Below are 24,876 nucleotides of genomic sequence, written 5' to 3'. Positions count from 1 at the left end.
AGAAACAAGCCAATTTTATGGAATTAAAACCAATAGTGACTTACCAGCCATTAGCAAACAAATAATGCACATGGAGAAAGCAACCACCATAATAATAGGCAACTGAGGAAAGAGAAAAAGAATAATCGCTTGATATACCAGCACATTTATTTCTTAATTTTCTTCAAGATAGGTTGTACTGCAAAGCTATTTACTTGCTTTACAATGAAGTTGCTTTAATTCTCAATTCACCTGCATTCAGGTACAAATAAAAGTTTGGATAGCTCCAAAGTTACTGAACACTTTCTAAATTATGTATTAATTAAAATACACCTTGTGTGCATTAAAAGAGATTGAGGTTTGTGTTTTGTTAAAAAAAAAACCCAAACCCAAGCACCAGCTACTAGTGAAACCCATAATGTCCCCAAATCCCATTTCACAAAACAGAAGGGGGAGGGTGAAAAAAGAATAAGAAGTGGGGTTCTGCATGAAGTGTGAGAAAAAAAATCTTCACAAGATTCTTCTGCAGAAGGAAACAGTCACTGATGGTGACTAACAGAATTTCCCCCTTTCCACTTGATGAAGCAGATTTTTAAAAAGCAAGCAGCAGTTTTTCCAATACCTCAAGGACACTCCATTTTCTGTCAAAGGAACAGTCTGGGTTTAATCCTACAAGCAGGTATTATAGAAACATAACCAGATTATAGGGATGCTTCATGACTAAACAGACAAGTCCTACTAGTCATGTCAAGCAAGTGACTACTAAATGGTTGTACACGTTTCTCCAATCACAAATAAAGTCTCCATACTCACAGCTAAAAATTTCCAGTCTTTCTTGACATGTAGAGGACTAGCAGGTTCTACTTCATCCACTGAATAATTTCCAAGAAAAAGATCAATCGCATCCTGAAAGGGAGGGCAAAAGTTAAAATGCACAGCCACATTTATCAAATACACTTCCCCACAGTTAAAAACTTAACTTACTTGTCTAAAACCATCAGAAAAATTGTTTTTGTAGTAACGTATTAATGAGTTCCAGCCATCCATTATTAAGCCCCACTGAGTTCTCTTCCCAGTTCTGCAAAAGGAAGTTGTGAAAAGTATTTTAAACATATAAATTCAGGAAGATAATTACAGATTTACAGTTCTGTCATTATCGAAATGTGTACTATGTTAGATGAATACCTGCATGGAAATACATTTATCTAGTGCTCCCTCTGCTTGTAACAAAGTTTCAAAATAAAATGGCACTTGTCTCCATCACAGAATATAAGTGTGCCTCTTCACAGCACACTTTCTTGGTTTTATTTTCAGATAGCCTTTTCTTCTTCCATATAAACACAGAAAAGAATGGTGTTCGGTAGATTTTAGTCTGACATTTTACCAACTGAACTGCTACAAAATTCATTTATGCCGTAAGTCCCAGATTAATAACTTTCTCAGATATGAAGACTTAAAGAAAATCCCAAACATGCCCAAAAACCCAGAAGGCCTTTACAAGAAAGGCTGACTTACCTTGTGTAATCGGTCTTTAAGGCACCAGTTCCAGCATATTGTTTGGCACAAGCATTAGCGTTATCAGCCCATGCTGTGGATAGGAAGACATTAAGAAATATTAAGGAAGTTATGTACCCTGTTTGGAGAAAAGTTATTGTTTGAACCGTATAAACAGCCTACCATTTTTGTAGATTTTCTCAAAGTCTGCTTGCTCTTCAATTCTCTGTCCAACATGCAGAACACCTAACCTCTGAAACAAAAAGCATACTGAGGCTCACTAGTAGTTTGCTAGAAAAATTAGGATTTGCTTTCAGAAAAAGCTGTATCTGTTAAACTAGAGTCAAGTCAATGCATTTCAAGTAAGCAGTACAGTAACTCCAGTATGCAAGCTCTTGCTGTAGTGTTAAAATTACATTTCTGTTCCAAACAGAAAGCATCTCTCCTCTTCCAGCTTATTAAACAAGAATAACATATTTACCTGAAGCTGGGCCTGAAGAGATCGGCGCGCCAATAAGCTCTGGATCACATTAGTCCGATCAAGGCAGTCCATGCAGTTACTGCGGAATATTCCTTCCTGCTGAGTCACAATTTTACCATCCGAATCCACTAGAAAATAACTAACACATAAAAGACACATAAGTATTTATAGATAACAGTCCCTATAAAGCACAAGTTTCCAGAAGTAAATATCCTAACAACCAAAATGGAGTTATCTTGAGCATATCAAGTGTTCTTGGCCATGTCTTTGAACTTTGATGCCTCCTTCTCCTTGATTCTTCCCCTCCCATACTGAAAAACAACATCAATAGATAGAGAACATTTAGTATTTACTCTTACCATTTAGAAAGCCAACAAGCAAATGCTGGTTTATGCCACTGGAAAGCAGCTTCCGTTACAAAAATCAGTGACTTACACTTTATTTATTTTTTTTCTAGTTATTTTAGTGTCCCAGCTCCACAGATATCAAGATCATTAGCAGAGTGTTACAGCAAAAGTAAGCAAGTTTGAATATACCTGGTCACAAGGTTCAATCCAGTTACCACTGCATAAAAATCTCATGTAAGTTGCCAGGCAGACTTCTTCCAGGAAGGGATTCAGATTTTTTACAGGCCACTACTGAAATCTGCTACCATCATGTACTATTCTCTCCATTATGAGAACATCTGGGGAGCCAGATGTTCCCTCTTGCAACTGCATATGCTAATTGTTACCTGTCTTTTAAATCCACCAAACCAGGTGTTTCCAGTAGTTGAAAACAAACAGCTCATTTTAAATATGGAATTGCATGCAAGTATTCCAATACTGAGGTGGTAAATCAAAAATGCCAATCTAGTTATCAGTTGGATGTGTGAATGGGACAGAATTCCACTAGTTCTGCCACAGCACGAAACTTCCATCTGTCTACAGATTTACAGGTCATATTCTACATATTAAATTAATATGTAGTTATGAACTCTGAATGTGGACTAGCATATGATCCACTGTTACTGTAGAACATTTTAAGATTATCAAGTCTAGAGTCATGCACTGCTACAATCAAGAGACTTAAAATTTACTGTGGTCAACCTTGTGTTGTCTTTTTAAGAGCCATTTTCATCATTCTTGGAGAACTAGTTTGGTTAAACCATGATTTACATCATTGTATGATTAAAGCAGATAATAATACTTGTGAAATTTTCATTTCCCCCCTTTCTCCCCTCAAGTTTTGCCTAGAACTGATATTAGAATAATAATAAATTATCTTATTAACCAGAAATATCTACTGAAGTCCTGCATCTCCTCTAGTTGCTCTAAAAAATTTTAAAAGCACCTCTTCAAACGTAGCTCTTCTTTCTGACAGATCTTTCACAATCGGATTTAACCTGCAGAAAATAGAGTTGTTTACCTCCCTTGGGGTTGCAGAACTATTTTCTAAGATCAAAACTCAGGCTTTTCTGTTCCCATTTAAACAACAGTCACACTAGATATAATAAAAAGGTAGCCTAATCTTGAGGAAGAGTCTTCAATTTTTTTATCTTGTTTTAGAGATGCATGACCTTTTCTTTTCTCTGTTTTTCTTCATTTCAAGGAAACATGGCTCTTTTCTAAGCCTCCTATGGCAGGTGGCAGTAAACAAGTTAGGGGATTCAGCATTAATTCTAAGAATAAATGACTCTTGCTGTATAGGAAAAACCTACAGTCTTATTTCTCCTTATTTGAAGTACCCAAAGCCAATTTATCCTTCAGGTCTTCATGGGTCTTTAAGGTCTTTTTTATTTTTGTTTTGTGGTGGGCAGCGAATATCCACTATCTTCTGATTAATTTACACTATTCCCATAGCCTTTATTCCAAGCAAGAGATTTCAGTAACAAGACTCTATTCTAGTCCACAGCTCACCTCATTTTATTTTGTTAGGATAGACTATGCCACTGCCAGTGCTGTAATGTTTTAGCTGATCTACTTCATGTTTTAGGCACAAGACTTCAGGAATAGGAAGAAAGCAATCAATCAGGAAAGCAGAACAAAGTAAACCATTTCCCTAGCAATCCACATATCTAGGAGTAGCAAAGACCAAGAAGTGCCTAAAAACAACACACTTGTGGGACTAAAAATTTAAATTGATTTGGACATAAAGTGTACTTTTATGACTTGAGAAAATGAGAATGTTTCCTTGTGGGTTACTTATGTTAGCAAAGGCTGACTATCAGTGCTGCGCAAGATTTGGTGCCACAACAATGTGTGTTAGAGAAAACACTTTTACAGGTGCCTGTGGAAGGAGCACTAAGTGTTTGACTGTGACAGAATAGTTTGCTGTCAACAACACATGGAATTAGTATTGGGTAAAAAAAATATCACTTAAGCAGACTTCTTAAATGGCTTCAGTATGGAACTTCGTCTAATCTTTAACCAACGTTACAAAGGCAGCTCTTCTCACAACTCAGTGTTGCTACACTTCTCAGAACCATTTTGAGACAGAACAAGGGCTCTACAACTTACCCCCCACCAGGTCTCTAACCTTCCATGTGCTATGAGCAAGAGATCAGAGACATGGAAACACTAATGTACACAAATCCATCTTCATGGAAGATTACAGATCTGTCTCACTGCATCTGAATGCAAGACAATAGCAACTATGAGGAAGTGGTCTCATTTCAACAGTACAGAAGTGAAAGAACTGCAGAGCCTTACCTAAACTCATCTTGTTGTTCTGCTAGTTGATCCATCAAAATCTGAAGTCGATCCCACCTCATCCGACTGCACTCTTTATGGAAGTCAAATGCTACGTATCTGGTCAGAGAGAGAAGCACCTTTTCATATCATATGTACTGCAGTAATGGTTTCAGAAAACTCAGCAAAAGTTTGATCTATAAAACAGGTAGTGACAGAGGATTTGTTTTTCTTTAGTGATGGTTTCCAGCAAATCTATGGATTTTGTCAGTGCTCTGTAATCTTCCTGAAGCTGCATCCTTAGTGTGCATGGTGACATAATATACAATTCTTTCCAAAATGCAACTTCCATTCCAAATTACTCACTCTATGCTCTGGCTAGTAGTTTTCCTCCAGAAAGTACACAAGGGATATGAATCTTATTTCATCTCATTTCATTTTTTTCCCCACCAAGATTCTTTTACTCTCCTCTCTTCCAAGGAACTGCATTGGGAACCTCAGTTCACTTTGAACTAGACACAGGTGTCAAAATGCAACATTCTTTCCTGGCACAATTCCCTTGATAGCTCTCTAGAAACCTGAGGTAGGTTCTCTTTGAAGAGTTAACCTATCTCTGTTGTAGGAAAATGGAAAAGCTATTGACCTGGAACAAGATTTTAACAGTCAATTAGTTTCTGCAAGAAGTGCTCTAAAATGAGTGGTGCTTGATTAAACATTTGTACGTATATGTTTACTGTGAATTACAGGGCATTACGCTCCTCCCCTCAAGCATTTGTAATCCAAATGTTATTATTTGACAAGATTTCAGGACTATGTGCATGAAGAAAGATGGTATATACACACTGAAACAAGTAACTGAAGACTCAAGTCTGGCAGATAAACACCATCAAAACTAATTAACAAAGAAAGTGGATTTTGGTAGCAATAGTAAAATGAGGCTGCCAAACACGGCTTTGGAACATACACAGAACACCACTAGAACACACACTGACATAACTTTACATCTTTGTTTCTACCAGATGACTTTATAGCAAAGATGCACAGAATTCCACAAGCTTTGTACAGCTAAAGTATCAACACCAGCCTAGGTGTGAGAGCAAGCAAAGAGCTTACTTTAGAAGTGGTCTTTTTTAATAAAAATAAAAGAAAAATACACATCTACACACCAATAGCACACACAAACACACCCCTGAGGGTAGTAAAAGCAGCACACAGAAGTGAAACAGACATCTCTAACTATCCTGGAGAAGGCAGCAGTAGGACATAAGCAGAAAGGAGCTTGGAAAAAATTCAAAGTATGTCAGGATTTAGAAGGGAATCTTGAATATAACCTGTAATTCCTTAGTTATCCTCAGATAGAAGTGAATCCTTATTAAAACAGCATGCCTTTGGCCTAGAGGTGGGATTTTGCCCTTTAACATACATGAGTGATGATAATATGGTACAGTAATTGCAAGGATAAGGCAGAGGCAAGTATCTGTGGGAGTTGTATGTTAGCCCTCCCTCCAGAAGTTAATGAAAGCAAGCACAGACAGGTTGTAAAATTGCATACTGCACTCAATATTCCCACAAAGAGATGGAATTTCTCATGATTAAACTGCATCTCCACTCTCTTGGCCCATTATTACACTGAGCTCCAGACATCTAAATTACTTGTTCCCCTCACTGTTCCCTCCTTTATCTCAATCCTGTTTTGTTCAAACTCAGCACTCACTCCCTTACTAAGTTAGCAATGTAACCAAGCCCTTTTGCCAGAAGCTAGTTCTAGAGGGCATGATTGTCTTTCTCCTAAAATGCAGATGATTTCCACAGCTCTCATTGCATACTATGACTCCAATACTTGCCTCTGAATTTCCTTCTTTATTCTGCCTGTCTCCTCTCTTTGTCCCATATTTGCTTCACAGTCTCAATTCTGCTTAGAATGTGAGCTCTGAGGTAGGAAGGGGCATGGGTCATTTGGAAGTTATTTCATAAAAATGAAATGCAAACAAATCAGAGGGCTGGAAAAGCCCCAAAGAACTGACGACTCTGTGGGATTCAGAGGCAGTGCTCAAGTAGTAACACAGAATGTATCATTTCATGTCACACGTACCTGACCATTCCATTTGCCATGCTGTTTACCATTTTCGCAAATGTTTGCTCAAGAGGCTTCTCTGAACCTTTTTGGTTAACCTGGGAAAAAGGAGACAGTATTACTCAAAGCTTGCTTAAAAGAATAACAGCTTTTTCAGGGAGAACAAGTGAAAGCATACCAAGTTGACAATCATTTGCTTTCCATAGCTAATTATTTGCGAGTCAAAGTGTCTTTGGAAGCCATCCATCTAGAAGAGAAAAAAAATGTGTTGACAGATCTGTGCTTTACAAGAAATCTCCATTATCATCTTTTTGATGATTCTTATAACTAAGACTTGGACTTGTCTCTCTCGTATTGGCCTTTTTAGCCACCAGCACGCTTGTAACAAATGTGGGTAGAGCCCTTCCCAAATCTTCGTTCGCGAAGCCTAGCCGTGATAACTAAGAAAAGTGTTTGATGTTTTCTATTGTGCCAATGCATTTCTACTTTCATCCTCCCAGTTCATCCAGCTGTCCTTATTAAACATGCTACAGACAAGGAGTATTGTGCTACTACTAAAACTGCTGCAAACAAGATCCAAAGAGAAACTACCCCCACTGATGTCTGGATTTTTTTCAGCCTTTGAATTCATCGTAAGGAGTACAAAGATTCTTGCTACTACTTTCAAATAAAGAAAGCTCAACTTAGTATTGCTGATTTTTATTCTTCTGATTACAGTTTACTACCCTATCACACAAACATAAGCCCAGAAACTTATTAAAACCCCCAGGACTCAACAAACACTCACATACATGATTTATTGACTTGCTGATCTGTGGCTTTGGTTTATACTTGAGGTTTGGTCTTTGAGACCAGAAAAAAGGAATTGATCCACGGGTCTGCAAAAGAACAGAAATGGTTTTAAACAACAGAATTTACAAACTCACTTGACATTTAAAAATAAAGCAGACTGGTTTATTTTGTTAAACTTACTCAGTCTGTTTAGTTTTGTTTGCATATCTTACATAAAAACTATGTTTAAAGACACAGACAGCTATTTATCTTTGTATCTTAAGTCAGTGAGCAGTTCCTTACAGTGACTTTACCTGAACGAACGATGCCTTGCTCCCCTTGTAATGCACAATTTGTTCTGTTTCAACAAAGTTAGCAGCATGCCCTTCTGAATCAATACCTATAGGGAAAAAGACCTTGTTAACAAGCCCATGCTGCCTGCAGAACAGTGACAGTACATCAGCAAAAGCCTTTCTTTCCCCTCCCTGTAAGTCCTCACAGAAAGCACAGAGCTGCCGGACGATGTTAAATTAAATACACCCTTGGTAAATGTTTAACATGATCTGCACCAAATTTAACTTGCAAAAGAACAGTTCTGCTTAACACATTTTCATATTTCTAGCATTAGAAATTGTCATTTAATAAGAAACAAAATTCCAGTGCTCTGACACTGAAATACTCACAGTTCACTACAAGACTTTTGTAGTTATCTCTAGGAGAATAAATAAGAGCCAGTTCTAAAAAATAACAAAACATGCTTTGGTTCCTAATACACGTTCCTAATATTTTCTTTGGAGGAAGGACCTCAAGACAAACTAAGCTTTTTTTTTTGTGCAAGTCATTATACAGCAATTACTCTTAAAGGTAAGTCACATGTACAGAGAGATCTCATATTATTTTTGAAATAAACCAATTTTTATATTTTACCTCTTACATAGTAGCGTACCCCAGCCCTGAAACAGCTTCTTCTGGAAACAAGCAGCCAGTCAAAACACTTGCCATTAATAGAACAAGAGTGCATAGTGATAACTAATGAATAACACTAAGGAAAACCTCAACATTTCATTAGGATATTTTTATACATCAAGAGGTAGGAAACATCAACTGACTACATTCAAAGAAGTTTGTAAATATTTCTCACACCAGCAACAGTTGAACATTAAACTTGAGAGATAGTAGTAGTATTAGGACCAGTATGCACATCGCAAAAAGACTCCCTATGGCAATGTCACTGACGAACAAATGTTAAAACTGCTGTAATTTTGAAAAAACTTGATTCTAAAGAAGATTCATCTGAGTCTTATGGTCCTTATTAAAAAATCGGTCTCACCCAAAATTTTATTAGACTACCTTAACAGTTTCTTGCCCCTATTGCTTTTAACAAAAAATACCATTTCAAAACTTTTTTCTAGGCTTTTAAAAGAGTGAATATCTTGGGGTGTATATCTTGCACTCATGAGTACAACATACATCACATTCACAAATGCCAGAACTAGCAGTAACAGACTGGCTCCATGCAAAGAAAAAGAAGGAACACGCACCAAGTCTTCAGCATGAGCTTCTAACACAAGAATGGTTTCCTACCCAGGCTACATACCCAAAGTGGAAGATGCACCATAACCTGGGACTAATCAACAAGCAGGGGCCACTGACAACTGGTTTCAGTTTTAGTCTTGTTCTGTGCTGCTTATAATGGCACTTATTTGGTAAGCTGTCAAGTCTAATAGAGACCAACACTCATCATGAAAAATTTCTTCAGGTAGGTTCCCCAGCTTTGCCCCTAAAAACGGAAACCTACCACTTTAAAGCAAGCAAAAGATCAAAATGGTCATTTTTTTAATTAGTATACTGCAGTCTTCTACTCTTTGAGGAAGCTAGATACTTTGTCTTAAGGTTGGTAAAGTAAACAAGATATACTTTCCCTTTTCAAAATAGCATATTTTACAGTGAAATTTAGATTCTACATTTATGAATCATTTATGATTCTGTGTCACACATACGCTAAACTACGTTAAAGAGCACACTGACTGCATACATTGAACATCTTGATTTATATTTGTATTTATGCCAATACGGTTTGTAAAGAATTCAAAAAATATAGTACAAGTCAGCCCCATCCAGAATGTTCTCACAATTCATAAATTAAGGCTGAAAAATGTCTATTCCTCTGCTTTCCTGGAAAATTACTGCCAGGTCCTACACCCTTTAATTTAACATTTCCACAGTCAACAGTTTCCTGCCAGAAAGGTTACCTCTAACCTTAGCTGCTTGGCAATAGTCACCCTATCTTCTGTTTGCTATATCTGTTCTTTAAATGAGAATTTACTACTGGCAACTTCCACACACACAAAAAAGGAAAATATGCAATTTGTTATTCTTTAGAAGGGCCTTTTTTTTTTTTTTGAGCAGCAAGGGAAATATTAAACATAGTTTAAAGTTTCTAGGTCATCAAAGTCTCAACTACCCAAGTAAGTCTGTTATTTCTCATCACTGCAAGACTAGAACCCCAGTCCACATAGTTGAAAAAAAATATATTTAGGTTTATATGGGGAGGAAAAAAAAAGAAGCTTTGATTTTATTGAAATAACTGTAGTGGTACTGCAACAGTTCTACTTAGGGCTATTCCTAGCATTTTTATCACTAGAAATCTAGTTTCTTCAAATTCCTAGGCTCTCTAAGGTGTTTGGTTAGATTAGAATTACAACAAAACATACATTACTTATGCTAATTATTTATATAGTGGAAAACAGGACACAGGAAGGTGTTAATTGCACTCTGCCAGCAGCATAAGTATTGGGCTGTTTTGACAGTTCCCTTTTGCTATCTTTCCTTGCCTCTCTGCCTACTCCCACAACATCTTCCATTAAATGAAGTCACAGGAAAGGAGGACTGGAGATCTGCCAGCTGCTGACAGTCCTACCAGATCAAGTGATTCCATTTGGAAGCCATTCCCTGCACACATCTGAGGGGCCTATACAATGAAGGAATGAAGCACAATGTGGCATGAATTGCTCTGTCCAGTTTAGACAGTCCATTTCATGCTGCCAGGCCAGGAGCAACTACCTGGGACTTATTGTTGATCACCACACTGCCTCCAGAAAGCATTTAGCTTACTTGCAGCATACACTCCTTCTCAAAAACAAGCCCATGACTGCTTTGCTAAAAAGGCTGTTACTCAAAGTGTTGGTGCAGGAAAAGCAGCTGCCTAGGAGGAGCATCCAGGAAGCCTTCAGCAGAACTTCTTATCCTTTTATGCATCAACAGGAACATCCATAATCACTCCTTCAAGTCAAAACTGTTCTCCCTTATTTTATATCCAAAGTAAATGCATCCTTACAGCAGGATAAAAAAGTACTTAAGCTGATATAAGAGCATCTACCATATTAATCTTAACCTTCAATCCCACTGAAAGACAGTTATGCAAACCATGTCAGTAAAATACATTAAGCCTTCAAAGCAGAATATTCAAGGGAGTCAACATATGAGTGGGTTATCATACAATATGTAATGCTCATATATGAACTAACTATAACTTAATTCTGACATTGTGCTCTATGTTATCGCTGTCAATGTAGCAGTAGAGCAGCCTCACCAGCAACCATTTTGCTATTGGACTATCCATATTCAGCCCTGAGTTTTACAACACAAAAGGATACATCCATGCATCACTGGTGTAGCAAACCTATGGATCTGAAACACACAAATAATACATGTTAGAAATATTAAACACTAGCAGCCAAAGAAGATAAGTGAGTGACTATGCTTTGCCTAGGAATTTTGGGATAGCTTTATATACTTTATATGTTTTATTTTTTTGTTTGGGGTGCAGTAATGCTGAGAAAAAAAAGTTCAAGGAAAACAGCAACATATGTAATCCTTATTAGTAGGAGGGAAAAAGTGAAAGCCTAATCCTAATTAAGCAGCCTGGACAAAAAGCAAGCTGCTTTGTCCTCCTATACATAGCATTTACTCTCCTACAAACATGCTAGATATAAAGCAGTACATGCTGAAAGCCTTTTGACATGGTATTTGCTTTACCTCCACAGTAGGATGTATGCAAGGACAGTAGTTAACACAGGATTTCATATGTATGTGATTAATACTCAAAATGCTTGTTCCAGGGTTTTTTCCCATCCTGCCATTCCTGAATAATTTGGTCTGTCAAGAAAACTTTAAAGTTTTCCAGTACTAGAAGTCAGAAGTTCCACATCTCATTACCTAAAACTGTTTCTGTAGCAAGCCACCTGTAGTCTATGCTAGGCCATGCTTCCCCTCACATATCAGTTATCTCCCTTTTCAGCTTCTGTGTTTTGCCTCCTACGTCTGTTTTCACTAACCAGCCGCACTTGGCTTTCTTTGCTGTTCTCATTCAGCTTCTCTCCCATTTCCCAAGCTTTGTTTGCATAGCACTATCCAAACCTTATACCCAGTCATATGCCTCCGGAATATGCACAACAGTCCTTTGCTCATTCATATCTTCACATTCCAGAAGCACTGCACAATCCAGCCTTTTGGAACAGTGCTGTCTAATGTAATAGCACATCTCCACAGGTTACTGAGACAGAAATAGAAGCAGTGCGTCATTTGCTTTGATAAATGTGAAGCACTGATGGGGAGAGGAGGCTGCTGTAGTGCAGACAATTCCAGAAGTTTAGCACATCTGATGTCTCCAACAGGAAGGAGCTTAGACAGTGTGGCCACTAAGGTACCACTGTTGTGGCTCGTGGTCATGCACTTGTATTTGCTGGACTAAGTGAACTCAAAAGGTTACACTGTGCTACTCTTCATTTGAGACAAACTGGAAGAATCTAAACTGTCAGTTTTACTCCTTATTACCAGGTTTATGACCTGTTCACTGGGCAAATGGAATTTAAATGGCACTCACGGAGGAAGATGTGAGACAGTCTTACAAAACAAGTGATAAGCTGAACCTTGCCTATAGAAAAAGATAACTAAGTAGCTAGAATTCAAAATGCTTGAGAAGTATGTGCTGTGCAGTGTAACTTCCACTTTGGTTTATATGAGCAGGTATCTTTACGGCACAGTATCTTCAAATAAAGACACTTCCAAAAGTCAGCTTTCTAGAAGTACTACTGAGGACATGGACATAAAGTTGGAAGTTTGAAAGCAGAAGACTCACTGTGCTAAACTAGATGATGAATAGCCACGTTATACTAGATTCTGGCTGTCTGAAAGAGACAGAATTACAAAAAACTGTTGCATAGTTGTAGTTAAAGGGTATTTGTTCTCTAATAATCTAATAATTACAAAGTGTTTACCTCTGGTTGGGCAATAAATTCTCTAAGAAGGTGTCCATTCCATACAAACCGTGGATCTGCCTGCAGCAAGAAAAAAAGGCAACATGCTTTTAGAGACTGTCAATTCTGTTTAATTCAACATAAAGGTGGTATCACAGTATCCATGCATCAAATTTAGGTGAACAGATACAAATGGAGATGAAATCCCCTTCTTTCATTCCCTTCATGTCCTCGACTAGAAATTTAAATAAGAATAGTTAAAAGAAGAACAGTTCTCTCCAATCTTTAAGGGTGTTGCCTGACACTTCAGGCACACTAAATCATCACCAACTGAGCTGTAGTTATGGGATGAGCTTTCCGGTCTTTGCCCTAAGCAGACAGGACTTGAAATTACCCAAAATTTTAAGAGTAGCAGCAAGGTAAAACACTTAAAATGGGTGGAAAGTAAAAACACAAGGAGTCCTGTATGGAACAATCAACAATTCCGAGAACTGAAAGTTAAACAATACTCGTAGTTTAAAAGACAAAAGTATTTGTATTTCACTGGATAAATGACCTTCAACTTCATGGATTTCCTACTTCTAATTCACCTAAGAACTGAATTAAGCATCTTGCTGAACACATTCCAGAAAGCTACAGATTAGTCACAAAAGTGACATTTGCTGCAGAACACAGTGCAGGCTCTGGAGACATGGCGTAAATCTCAACTTTAAGATCAGGCAGGCAGACCACACACTACTGAGGGTGATGAGAATTAATTCAAGCTCAGCGCTGCAACAGTCCTTTATCTAACAGAAAACAATAAATACAGCTATCTGCCAGAAACTGTTCAAATCCTACTTTCAGCATCTTGAACTAGTGAAAGAACATAACACAATTCTCTGGTGCCCCCATATTGAGGTTGTTTCCTTCTACCAGTACTGTTAAAAATCAACAAACACAAGATATCAAGCAAAAACACGCACACACCAAACACAGGCCAGTCTTCCCTGCAGAGATGAACTGGAGATGTCCAAAATTGCCACCATCCTTTTGATAAGCCTTTATACTGCAGCCATGGGAGTATGAAATTACACTGAAATAATTTTAACCACCTAATATCTGAATTTACTTGAAATGGATGCATTTTTACTGTACTTTGCCTTTCAAACAACCTTCTGAAGTGCTACATTTTTAAGGCAAACCCTTCCTTTCATGTCAGCAACTCCTCTCCCTGCCAAGAGTACCAGCAGAGCAGCATTTGATGACGCAAAATAGTCCCCAAATATAAACACTTTTTCCAATATTAAAAAAAACCAACAAACAAAACAATATAAAACTATACTACTTCCCCAGCTTAGATAGTTTCAGTAACCAAGAGACGAAAACAACAACAACGACGACTAGCGACTCCACTGCCACCTCTCAAGCAAACAAAAAGCGCTACTGACTTCCAAGGATTCAGTATTTTGGTGTTTAGGCAGTTTAGATCTTGTTTACACTGCAGTATAGTAAGTTACCAGACTAACGATTCTGGAACTCTGAAAACACAAGAGAATTTCAAGCTCAAATTGCATTTGGCTGTTGCCTTTAAGACAAAAGCAGCATATTAAATTCATGCTTCAAACATAAGAAATTGGAATACTTGAGACAGAATACAACATCCCAAGACCAATAGCCATAAAACCTGCAGTTCTATTTCATGTTATCCTGGAAAAGAATATGAAGACAAGTACCATTTATTCCACTTTGGATCCCCCCCCCGCCGATTCCAGGTCAAAGGAATTACTTGCTATCTCTCAATTTTTATGCTTAGTTCCTTCTTATTGCAATTAGAAGTGTTCAATATTAATATCAGAGGCAAACTTTCATTTATTTTGGATTTTTTAAATCCATTTAAAGCAGACTGCAGTAAGTACTTCTAAATACCTGATCTGGAAGTGTGACATCACATTGGAACAGATTTCTAGAATGTCATGCTGCTCACAAGCTATGAGACTTAAGGAAGGGTGGACCAGTGTGCTCAGCCACAACCCCCAATAATTTGGATAAACACTGATATCATTTAAACATATGTGCATAAAGTAAACTCAAGCCATGCAAAACTGACTGACAATTTCCAAGACGCAGATACCACACAAAGTTAAATCCTTACCCTCTCTAGAAGGCTCATTTCCTGGAACTCTGGGCTCGTGTTGGCTAATCGTTGCAGAGTATGTGTTAGGTCATAGGTTGTTGAGAAGTAAAACCCATCCACACTCAAGACATGGTTAAGCATTGATAAAAATACTTTATTGTCCTGCAACTGTTGAGATGAGAAAAGAGGACAGAAGAGCTTTCATATTACCATCAAAATACTTTATTCTTACAAACTACCACTACTTTTTGAAGTGATGAGATGAATTTTGCTAGTGCTCTAGCAATACATGACATCATCCAGAGATTACCATATGAGAAGGAAACCATGAGATTGCAATTCTGATACCAGTTCACTGATAACTTGCAGCTAGCACACTGCAACCAAATTCTGCAAGAACAGTGGAGAGCAGAGAACAGTACACCTGTGAGGTAAACAGCTACTGATATCAAACTAATATTAACAACTTCCAAGCAAAAAGGAAGCCACTTCCCTGAAAACCATTCAGTCAAAAAGAAAGAGACAAGATGGCAATGCAAAAGAAAGGTTATAACTTACTGTCAAGATTACCCCAATAACTAACTAACCTGTGTTGTGGTTCAAGTTCTGACTAATCTCATTCCTTTCCTGAAAGATCATCAGATTCCTTTCCAGTTCCATTGGCTAGACACCTTTACCTGCTGTTTATCAATCCACTACACATCTGTTTTAAACAATCCTCAATCTTTCCCTCCCTCTCAAAGAAAAAGGAAAAAACAAAATCAATTACCCTGCTGGGTAATTATATAATTGAACAATTCCATAAATTAAGCAAGACAGATAAGATGACAGCAATGCAGCTTATGGTAGGGACTATCAGAATAGTAAAGCTGCAAGAAAGATTTAACAGAAGCTTAAGAAGGGTGTACCATTTTAAAAGGAGCAAAAATGCACATCTGTGAACTGCAGATGATATTCCAAGTTACACAACTGAGTTTATCATCTTGAATGCCTTAATTTTATATACTTCTACACACAAATACTACATCCATTCTATTAGCCTGAACAAATCAGAAAAAAGGTATAGTTCAAAGAGCTTCTTAAAAAAATTTTCATAGTTTCATCACATTAGGTCCTGTGGCAATGGACATTAACATAGGATATGTTAATAAGATAACATTCCTCCCACTCCCGTAATCAATAGACCTACCTGAATATCAGTTAAGTGCAGCATGGTCTTCTTGTAGGACAGGATGTCAAAGTCTGTTGCTTTCCAGATTGCATGACCAAAAATCTCACCAACTTTTTTCTTTTTAGTTATTACAATAAGATATGTGCCTGTAAATTAGAAAGAACAAAATTTTATAAAAAAATAACAGACGTACATATTAAGAAAAGCAGTCTACAAACATACCAGAAAACTGAAACCAATGGGAAAGAGTGAGGCTTCTTCAAGTTACACTTAGGACTTTATGTTCTTAAGAGTAAGGGGCTGGAGCAGAAAAAAAAAAATCCACTTGCTAAGCTACCCAGTTCTCTATGCTCACAGAGCTACTCATTAAGTTTAAGGAACTAAAAAAAAAAAATGGACAAGATAAAAAAAGTGTCACCTACTCTTACTTCTGATCAGAGACAGTCTGAAAGTCTTCAGGCTTGCAAATGCAGAAAGAGGCCAATGCTCTTGAATGTGGTTTGGAAAGCACAGAGCAAGTCCAAAATACATGAAAGGAAGAATGCTTCAAAAGCCAAAAAGACCATTCAACTTATCCTGAAAAAAATATTCATCCTAGCAGGTTCAAAACGGAACAAAGAATTGGGTTTCTTTTAATAATTTAAGACAGGAAGTTGTTTTCCTGGTTGTGTAAGTAACAAAGCAAAAAAGCCCCATAATTGTGGACAGTTCACTCAAAGCAATTAACTTACACTTGTTGGTAAACACAACACAGCCTTATTTCTAAGCCTATCTTATTTCAGTGTCATCTTGTTTTCGAAGAAAAAGGTTACTCTTAATACCGTAAAAGGCAAAGAATATTTATATTTGTTAAAGATACTGCATTGCTAGATAAGGGACCAGTTTTACAGCTAACAGATAGCAGTGAACTGCCTAATAGCACTTAACTAAACATTTACTTTAAATGATACCATTTTTAGCTTGACAGCTGCATACTAACACTCAGTGCAGAGCTCTAGAGGGTAGAATGAAGAAAACCCAGCTTTTAAGAGACTTGCGTATCCTATATTTTATTTAATATTCAGTCAGATGAATAGAAGTCATTACCAAGCCTGTAAGTGGTGAAAATTCCCCTTTAAAACAGTCAGAGCTTGCCAAGCATCTATGACACAGGTATCCACTACATTGCTCTTACCCTGCAAGATCCACAATTCTTTAGAATATGGGCATAGAAAGTTCAGTAGTTTTAAGATCCTGTCAGACATCACTGTATTCAACACAATATTTTGCCTTGGTTGAGAATACTGCAGTGAGTGATCGTAAATTCTTTCTACATATGGAGATTTTATTCAGCATGTATGCTCCTTATTACATCATTTTTCAGACTACTTCAGTCTCATACTCTAATAAAATCTACACAAAGGATTGTTCGAGTAGCAACATTTACTTTCCTGAAATCTTACACTTTATGCATCAGGTTTATTTACAGCAGTGACTGTTCAGATCTGAACACCACTGAGACACTTAGAAAAACTGGACAGCTTATTCTTATCTTATCCTACAACTCCCTAGAATTAGGATAGTTCCATCTGCCTTTTTTCTTTTCATGTTGGATTTTCTGTGTATTTTTAGGGTAGCTGGAACACAATCATTACTTGAACAGCTGTATCTACTAGTCTATCACTCTGTCACTCAGATGTCTGTGGATCAAGATTATTGATTTCAAGTCAAACTTCACAACTTGATTGTTGCATCAAATGCTGCAGCTAAGATTAAAACAATTATGAAGAGTAAGTAGATGAGGTTCTCTGCACTCATTTGAAAGGCATTCCTTAAAACTCAAACAACTGTCGGTTAACCCTGCCTTTAGAGCACCTACTGTCTATGAACATTCATGATAATCTATATTTGGATACCTCCATCCTCCAACAGCCACAAGGAAAGCCTATCATACTGCTGAAAGTGCAGTCTCAGGTACCTGCAAATACTACTTTTGCCTTTAAAACTTCTTTAGTAACATATTTTGCCTAAGTATTTTTAAAGGGCACAGTTCTTTTCTCCTTACCTGCCACCAATCGGATTGTTCCCAAAATACCAAATATAGGCCGTGTAACAGCTGAAGGGGGAACATCTTTCTTAACTGAAAAGCAGAAGGAAACAACATCAGACCTTCAGAACGCTTCCTTCATGACTATATTGGAAAACTATTAAACTCCAAAGCTTCTTGGTCAAATCTCAAGTTTTGCTAGAGTCTTAAGTACAAGAAGCAAAACCTAATGGGGAGTTGGGGGGAAGGATGTGGAAGCATTCCAACACAATTTCTTATGTTTAATCAAACTGGTCAATCAATGGAATAAATTCAAGCTCATTCATATGACAATACAGCAAGTAGACTCCTCAATAATGTATTGTCCTGCCAGCTTCCAGAAGCTTTGTTTTGAAACCAGTAAGACATCAAGGACAAACAAACCATAAGTGCTTGTGCCTCCCAGTTCTCAGTGCTCCTTGTGAGCCTCAGTCTATTTCCATTTCAGGACACACAGTTTACCTTTTGGCCTATCCCTGCAAAACTATCAACAACAGCATAGATATGGCAAGGGACACAGTATTCCCAACAACATACCAAGAGATCCAAAAGGTATCCAAATATCAATTAAAAGTCTCAGCATGTTTAACTTTCATCTATTTACTTTTCTAAAGCAACAGAAAAGATATTAAAGAAGTTAAAAAAAAAACAAAACACCAACAACAGTGAGGCATTTTCCCAGAAAACCAAGAAAGATAATTCTTTAATCTCCCTGCTTTAAACACTGAACACAGGTTCATCGGATAAAAGACCAGTTATGAGAGACATGTAGACTAAAAAAAAAAACCTTGGGATAGCTATCTTTATAGTTTTGAAGTGACAACTTTGAAGAAGAAATTGAAATATTATACTGGAACATCAAAAATATCAGTGGGATGGGCAGGCACACTGCTCTTACATGAAGTATACAAGAGGCCTAATAAAAGACAGAGAATACTGCTTTTATATTAATACTATTGTAGCATTTCTATCTGCTCAGAGATTTGTGAGTACAAACTCTTGAATTATCAAAAGGGAAGTCTCCCATTGCCTTTGTTTCATAGTTATCTAATCAAAGTTCTTTGGTTTTATGCACTGGTTTCACATTCTTGAAAAAGTTAAACTAAAACATTAAAGACATCAGCATGTTGAAAACTACTCACACTGACATTTGAATCCCAATTTGCAACACAGAATGAAATTTACTTCAAAGGTTTTTTACTGTTGCTGTTTCTAGAGGCTTTACGAAAAATCAGGTTTCAGTATTATATAAAAGACAGCACTGGGACAATTTGGAAAAGTTGCAGAACCCCAGTGTTCAACACTGTTCAATCTTGAACTTGTAGCACCAATCCCAACTACCTTGGATGAGTCAGTTTCCACCGTTGTAATGGGCAGTCTTACCAAAAAACAGGCAAGCACCATCACCCTGGTTACCCACAGCCAAAAGGCGCTTCAAACAAAGCTCTTTGCAGGACAGAATACAAAACACAATTTTAAAACAGTAACTAAAACCAATTCTGTCAGTACTACCTCAGTAAGGTTCTGAAGGTCTTCTTGGAGTGCCAAGAGCAAAACAGACAAAAAGGAGAGAGAAGAACATATTGAGAAATACTGGTGAAGAGAGTACCTGTAAGGGTGACTTCGGTGGAGACTCTATCAATAGCAAGCACATCATCTGCTCCATCATCACAGGCTTCCACGTAGAACTTCTCTGGTGTTATATGCCTTTAAGACAGGAAAAATGGAATTAGTTTAGTAAAACTGACTTTGGGTTTGTTTATTCTTCACCACCTGAAGACGAGCAATCAATTTTACACCTTATTTTGCTGCAAAATAAAATTCTCACTGCAAAAAAAAAAAAAAAGGCAAGTTCAGCTAATCGGTTATTGCAAAATTCATGGCTTGTTTAATAATCTTAATTGTTCTTTATTACCGGAAGGTAATGACATGAAAGTGAGTCCACTCTAATTCCTATAGCTTTGAAGTATGCCTGATAAACCAAAACCTAAACTCACAATCAAAAGTTTTTAAACTAAAAACTTCCAAACATATCAGAACTAAAGTACCACATCCCTAATGCAAGTCTAGTAAACATAATGTCCAAAGTGATAAACACACCTGTTTCACAGTAGCATTTTAAGAATCCACTGGACACAGAGAAAAATGGAAGAGTTAAAGTGGCACACTAATTTATTGAAGCTGGTGTCTCAACGCTACCATTTCCCAGATTTGTTACCCAGGTCTACATGACACACATGTATGCTCCCCACCACACAAATCACACACTGACTGAATCCTGTTCAGGCTTCATTGTTATATTTCTCTTCCTCTCCCAAACAAAATCCAAATGCAGTAAAATGGCAGCCATAAAATTAAACATAGTTTTCAGAAGTACTCCTTACAAAAATACCTGTTGAGATATTTGCAAAAAGCCAGACGTTACACTGCACATTGACAGGAGAGTTTTGCAGAAATGGCTTGTAGCTGTACACTCCTGAACTAGTGTTCTTGACTCTTATAGTGACTTTTCTTAGTTTAAGGCCTGACAAGACACAGGGTCAGAGTTTTAAAATTCTTGTTCTGGTAACAGCATAGATATTTTTAGGTTCCTTCACCCTAAATAGATCTTGTACTTCTTCACATCTTGTAGGAGTTTTTTAATCCTTCAGAAGGCTGAATTAGAATCCTAATATAGATCAGAAGACTCTGTATTGGGTTTGCAGGGCAAAGTTTTGGTATCAGGGGGTCTACAGGGGGTGGCTTCTGTGAGAAGCTGCCAGAAGCTTCCCCCGTGTCCCACAGAGTCAATGGCAGCTGGCTCCAGGACAGATCCACTGCTGGCCAAGGTCGAGCCCATCAGTGGAGGGCCCCACACCAAAGCACGGGGATGTGCCCGAAGGAGGCTGTGGGAAGTCTGCACTGGAGTGGATTCCTGGCAAGACTTGTGATCCTGCAGGGGACACATGCTGAAACAGTCTGTTCCTGAAGGACTGCACCCCATGGACATGACCCATGCTGGAGCAGTGTATGAATAATTGCAGCCTGTGGGAAGGACTCTCACTGGAGAAGTTTGTGGAGAACTGTCTCCCATGGGAGGGATCCCATGCTGGAGGAGAGGAAGGACTTCTACCCCTTAGAAGGAAGCAGCAGCAGAAATGTTGTGATAAGCTGACCACAAACCTCATTCCCTGTCCTCCTGTACCACTGGGGAAAGGGAAGGAGGTAAAGAAAATCAGGAGCGAAGTTGAGATGGAGAAGAAAGAAGAAGTGGAAGGCATTTTTAAGATTTGGCTTTATTTCTCATTATCCTACCCCAATTTGATTGGCAATAAATTAATCTAATTTCCCCAAGTTGAGTCTGTTTTGCCCATGATGATAATTGCCAACTGATCTCTCCTGGCCCTTATCTTGACCCACAAGTCTTTCATTGCATTTTGTCTCCCCTGTCCAGGTGAGGAGGGGGAGTGTTAAAGCTGCTTCAGAGGGCACCTGGCATCCATCCAGGGTCAACTCACCACAGAGCCCTTTGAAAGACATCTTCCAGACCTCTTTTAACATGTCCAACAGCACACCTGCCACCCACTTAAAGCAGGGCCACCTTCAAAGTTTATCTACCTTCAGAGTTAAACCTTATTTCTTAGGGTGTGTTTTGACTCTCCCCAAGGATGATGATTCCGCAACCTCTCTGTGTAGCTTAAGGAAAGCCAGAGGACTCCAAATGCTTAACTGAACTTAAAAAACCCCACCAAACAACATAACACAACCAGCTGTAAAGCAATTAATAGTTAACTGTTCATCAGATCATTTAACTTCTTTACAGGAAATTTAGTCTACTGATCCTAAAATGGGAAACACATCAACAGTATTCCCTTTGTAAATCGGCCTTCTTAAATCTTTCATGTACCCATATTAAATGCACACATTAAATGCTTTATCTTTGAAACTAAAAACATCAGAGTAAGAAATACAAGCATGCAATTCACTGAACGCTGTAGCCTTAAAACACCTACTTTGTTTTCACTATTCCTGCTTTTGATCAAGTGCACATATGCACCCCTGGCTCTTTCAGGGAGTTTCATAGCAATAATGGGAGCTGTTTTTACGGTGAAAAGGAAACAAGCTTACAGAGATAGAAAAGGGGCAAGACACCTACAAACCCTCAATTTTTTAGAGTTTAAAAAGCAAACAGGATAAACTACTTAAGGAGCAGTCAGAAACCAACTGCTAGTTGGCAGGAGGCAGCAGTATGCATTTTTTCCACAAGAGAAAGCTGCAGCTACTTAGCTTCCGCTGGTTTAGTTGAACACTTAGCTTTTTCTGGGTGGTCAGTTGACACACAAGATCGACACAGAAAATGGGGAAGAGACACTGTAATGTTTAACACTGGATCTGTTATGCCTTTAATATAGATGCTTACATGCTCTTACTCATCTGATTATCTTAAGCAAAATAAGTTGAAAAAACATATTTTAACATCAGGTTGTGAATAGTGTCCAAACAAAATAGTCAGAACAATAGTTCCAGTTTTTTAATAGTCTGTATAAAGAGCATAATATGGCCAAGACATTTACACTGACTATATAGAGCACAATGAGCACTTCCATCCATGATCAGTATTTTTAAAAGCTGCTCTTTACACTAGAAAGTGCAACACGGCCATGACACCACCATACTCTCAGCACTGAGATTCACACGCGTATTAGTTAAAGGCTGTTTTCACCCAACTGAGAAGAAGTTTACAGGTGCCAAATATTTGTCATATAAACAAATGTTTTCTCAACCACACTCAAGAATACCAATTTCTTCCTGAAGAACATGAAGTCTTTTACTCTTGTAGTCCACAAACTGAAAAGAAAAATGAGAGAATTAAAGCTGCCAGTGCAAATTATGACTGGTCTCTCAATACATGTCATATGCCCTGCTTTGCTAGACCAGCCCCTAGCATTTCTCTCTCTCAAATCCTACACCACGTTATCTCCTACCACCACCACTGACCTTTTAACCATTTTTTTTAATCACCTTTATCTCCTCTTACACAATGCCTGTAGTTTAAGCAAAACCAGAAATGCACATTTCGCATTCAAAGTCCTCCTTCCCGTTGTCCTCTTCAAGACCAGATTTGTTGACAGAAGCGTCATGGAGAATAAAAGACAAGTCAACCCTGTTTTCAGCTCAGTGGACCAAAAAGGCTTCAGCAGCTTGCAGCACACTGGAGTAGAACTGTTGTTGACTGTTTCAGACCTCCGGGTCATTTTGTTTTGGATGTCTTGGATGGGGGGGAAGGCAGGGGCAAGAGGAAATCAAGTTGCCAGTCTACAAAGTTGACAAAACTTGAACAAATATTTCTTTGTTGGCATCACCTTTAAAAACTGCCTTAAATACCACTACACAACACAAACTGGAAAGCCTAATGCCCTGCAAAATGTTAAATTCTTGCTTCAGAATAAGTGGGAGAACTGGTGCTCTTCAAAGTTTTCGACAGAAAGATGATTCACTTAGTGCTTGCTTCATTTGTGTAAGAAGTTCAAAGTTTCCTAAAATAAATACAGTTTAGAAAGAGGCCGAGACTTGAAGTGTCTTCAGCCCAAATGCTTATTTACAAACTTACCAATGACGAGAACTAGGCTAGTAGTCTCATGCTCACTTAGATGACCTTTTCTACCATAAAATTGCTATAGTTAAAATAACTGCCTCTCACTTCTCTTTCAGAATGGAAGCTGATGTACATCTTATGCAGGAATAGGTTCGTCCATAAACCCTACTCACTACCAAGTTTGTATGTCTGTCACAAGCTTAGAAAGACATCACACATACTAATTTTACTTATCTGAGAAGGAGATATTAAATGCTGAAGAGAGGATCACTCACAATGACTAGGAATCTGCAGACAGATTCATTGCATTCTTTTAATGAAATAAGGAACAGATCAAAATCCAAATGCTAGTATTATATAAAAAATAAGGAAAGCTGTATTTTACAGAAGCCCATAGTGCCTGTAGTTACTTTTAGAACTGGTTTTCACACCCCAAGCCACATTCTGCTTTTGTATAACCATCATATTTGACACTGCAGCTTGCTTGCCTCCTTGGCTACATTGTCACTCCTGTCTAGAATCATGCAAAACATCAAGAACTCTTATCAGCAGTATCTTGTTTCCCTTACACCTTAACAGCACATAACATCTTCACAAAATTTTAGTTCCTTTATTTCCTTTCTTTTTAAATAAAGGAAAATTGATCACTATTATAATGAACTATTTCTCACTGTTGCTAAAGAGCAAAGGGAGGGATAAATGCAAACATTTAAAATGGATAGTGTAACTCATGATACTCAAGAAAAGGAGAGGTATTGAAGAAGTGCAACCACCAAATTCATGTTTCAAATATCACTGAGGGTGATTTGGATATAATTTTGATAATCTTCTCCAACTGAAACTGTGTGGATTGCTGCCAAGAGATAAAGCAACTCATTCAGTAGATTTCATTCCTACAACTCAAAGTTAAGGTAAAAAATTGACTCCCAACATAGCAGAAACATAAAAGAAAACAAAAAAACCCCAAACCACTGCTTGCTTACACCAAGTGTAAAGTCAGACTCATTTACAGTTAGGTGAGATAATAATTTTTTTTTGTTTGCATATTTGTTGTGAAGTTTTACTTCATTAATTATACTATAAAGCATCACTGTATATCAAAAAGATATACCTCCCACATTTTAATTAGGCTGATCTTACAAATAGGAATATTCCTGTATTCAGATACAGTATGAAAGAGGACCCATCATGCTCTAATGGCCACTAAAGATAGTACTTCACTC

The 24,876-nt window shown here is 37.8% G+C and overlaps 1 protein-coding gene across 1 annotated transcript in view; it reads right to left on the bottom strand.

The window, feature by feature from the left end:
• SACM1L (SAC1 like phosphatidylinositide phosphatase) overlaps positions 1-24,876 on the bottom strand; it is a 31,263-nt gene that overhangs the window by 2,848 nt on the left and 3,539 nt on the right. Inside the window, exons 2-19 of the mRNA XM_027675627.1 lie at positions 19,688-19,785; positions 18,058-18,132; positions 16,032-16,159; positions 14,861-15,010; positions 12,748-12,807; positions 11,125-11,158; positions 8,396-8,497; positions 7,783-7,868; positions 7,489-7,575; positions 6,876-6,944; positions 6,716-6,795; positions 4,645-4,743; positions 1,955-2,093; positions 1,657-1,726; positions 1,495-1,567; positions 964-1,057; positions 793-885; positions 45-102 (exon numbers count right to left, since the gene is read on the bottom strand). Coding sequence (XP_027531428.1) covers positions 45-102; positions 793-885; positions 964-1,057; positions 1,495-1,567; positions 1,657-1,726; positions 1,955-2,093; positions 4,645-4,743; positions 6,716-6,795; positions 6,876-6,944; positions 7,489-7,575; positions 7,783-7,868; positions 8,396-8,497; positions 11,125-11,158; positions 12,748-12,807; positions 14,861-15,010; positions 16,032-16,159; positions 18,058-18,132; positions 19,688-19,785 — 1,595 coding nt within the window. The remainder of the gene's footprint in view (positions 1-44; positions 103-792; positions 886-963; positions 1,058-1,494; positions 1,568-1,656; positions 1,727-1,954; positions 2,094-4,644; positions 4,744-6,715; positions 6,796-6,875; positions 6,945-7,488; positions 7,576-7,782; positions 7,869-8,395; positions 8,498-11,124; positions 11,159-12,747; positions 12,808-14,860; positions 15,011-16,031; positions 16,160-18,057; positions 18,133-19,687; positions 19,786-24,876) is intronic.

The sequence above is a fragment of the Neopelma chrysocephalum genome, unplaced genomic scaffold, assembly GCF_003984885.1.
Source record: "Neopelma chrysocephalum unplaced genomic scaffold, ASM398488v2 Primary Assembly neopelma1_26, whole genome shotgun sequence".
Taxonomy (NCBI): Eukaryota; Metazoa; Chordata; class Aves; order Passeriformes; family Pipridae; genus Neopelma; species Neopelma chrysocephalum.
Note: the sequence above shows the minus strand (reverse complement) of the source record. Positions and strands in the feature narration are given on the sequence as shown.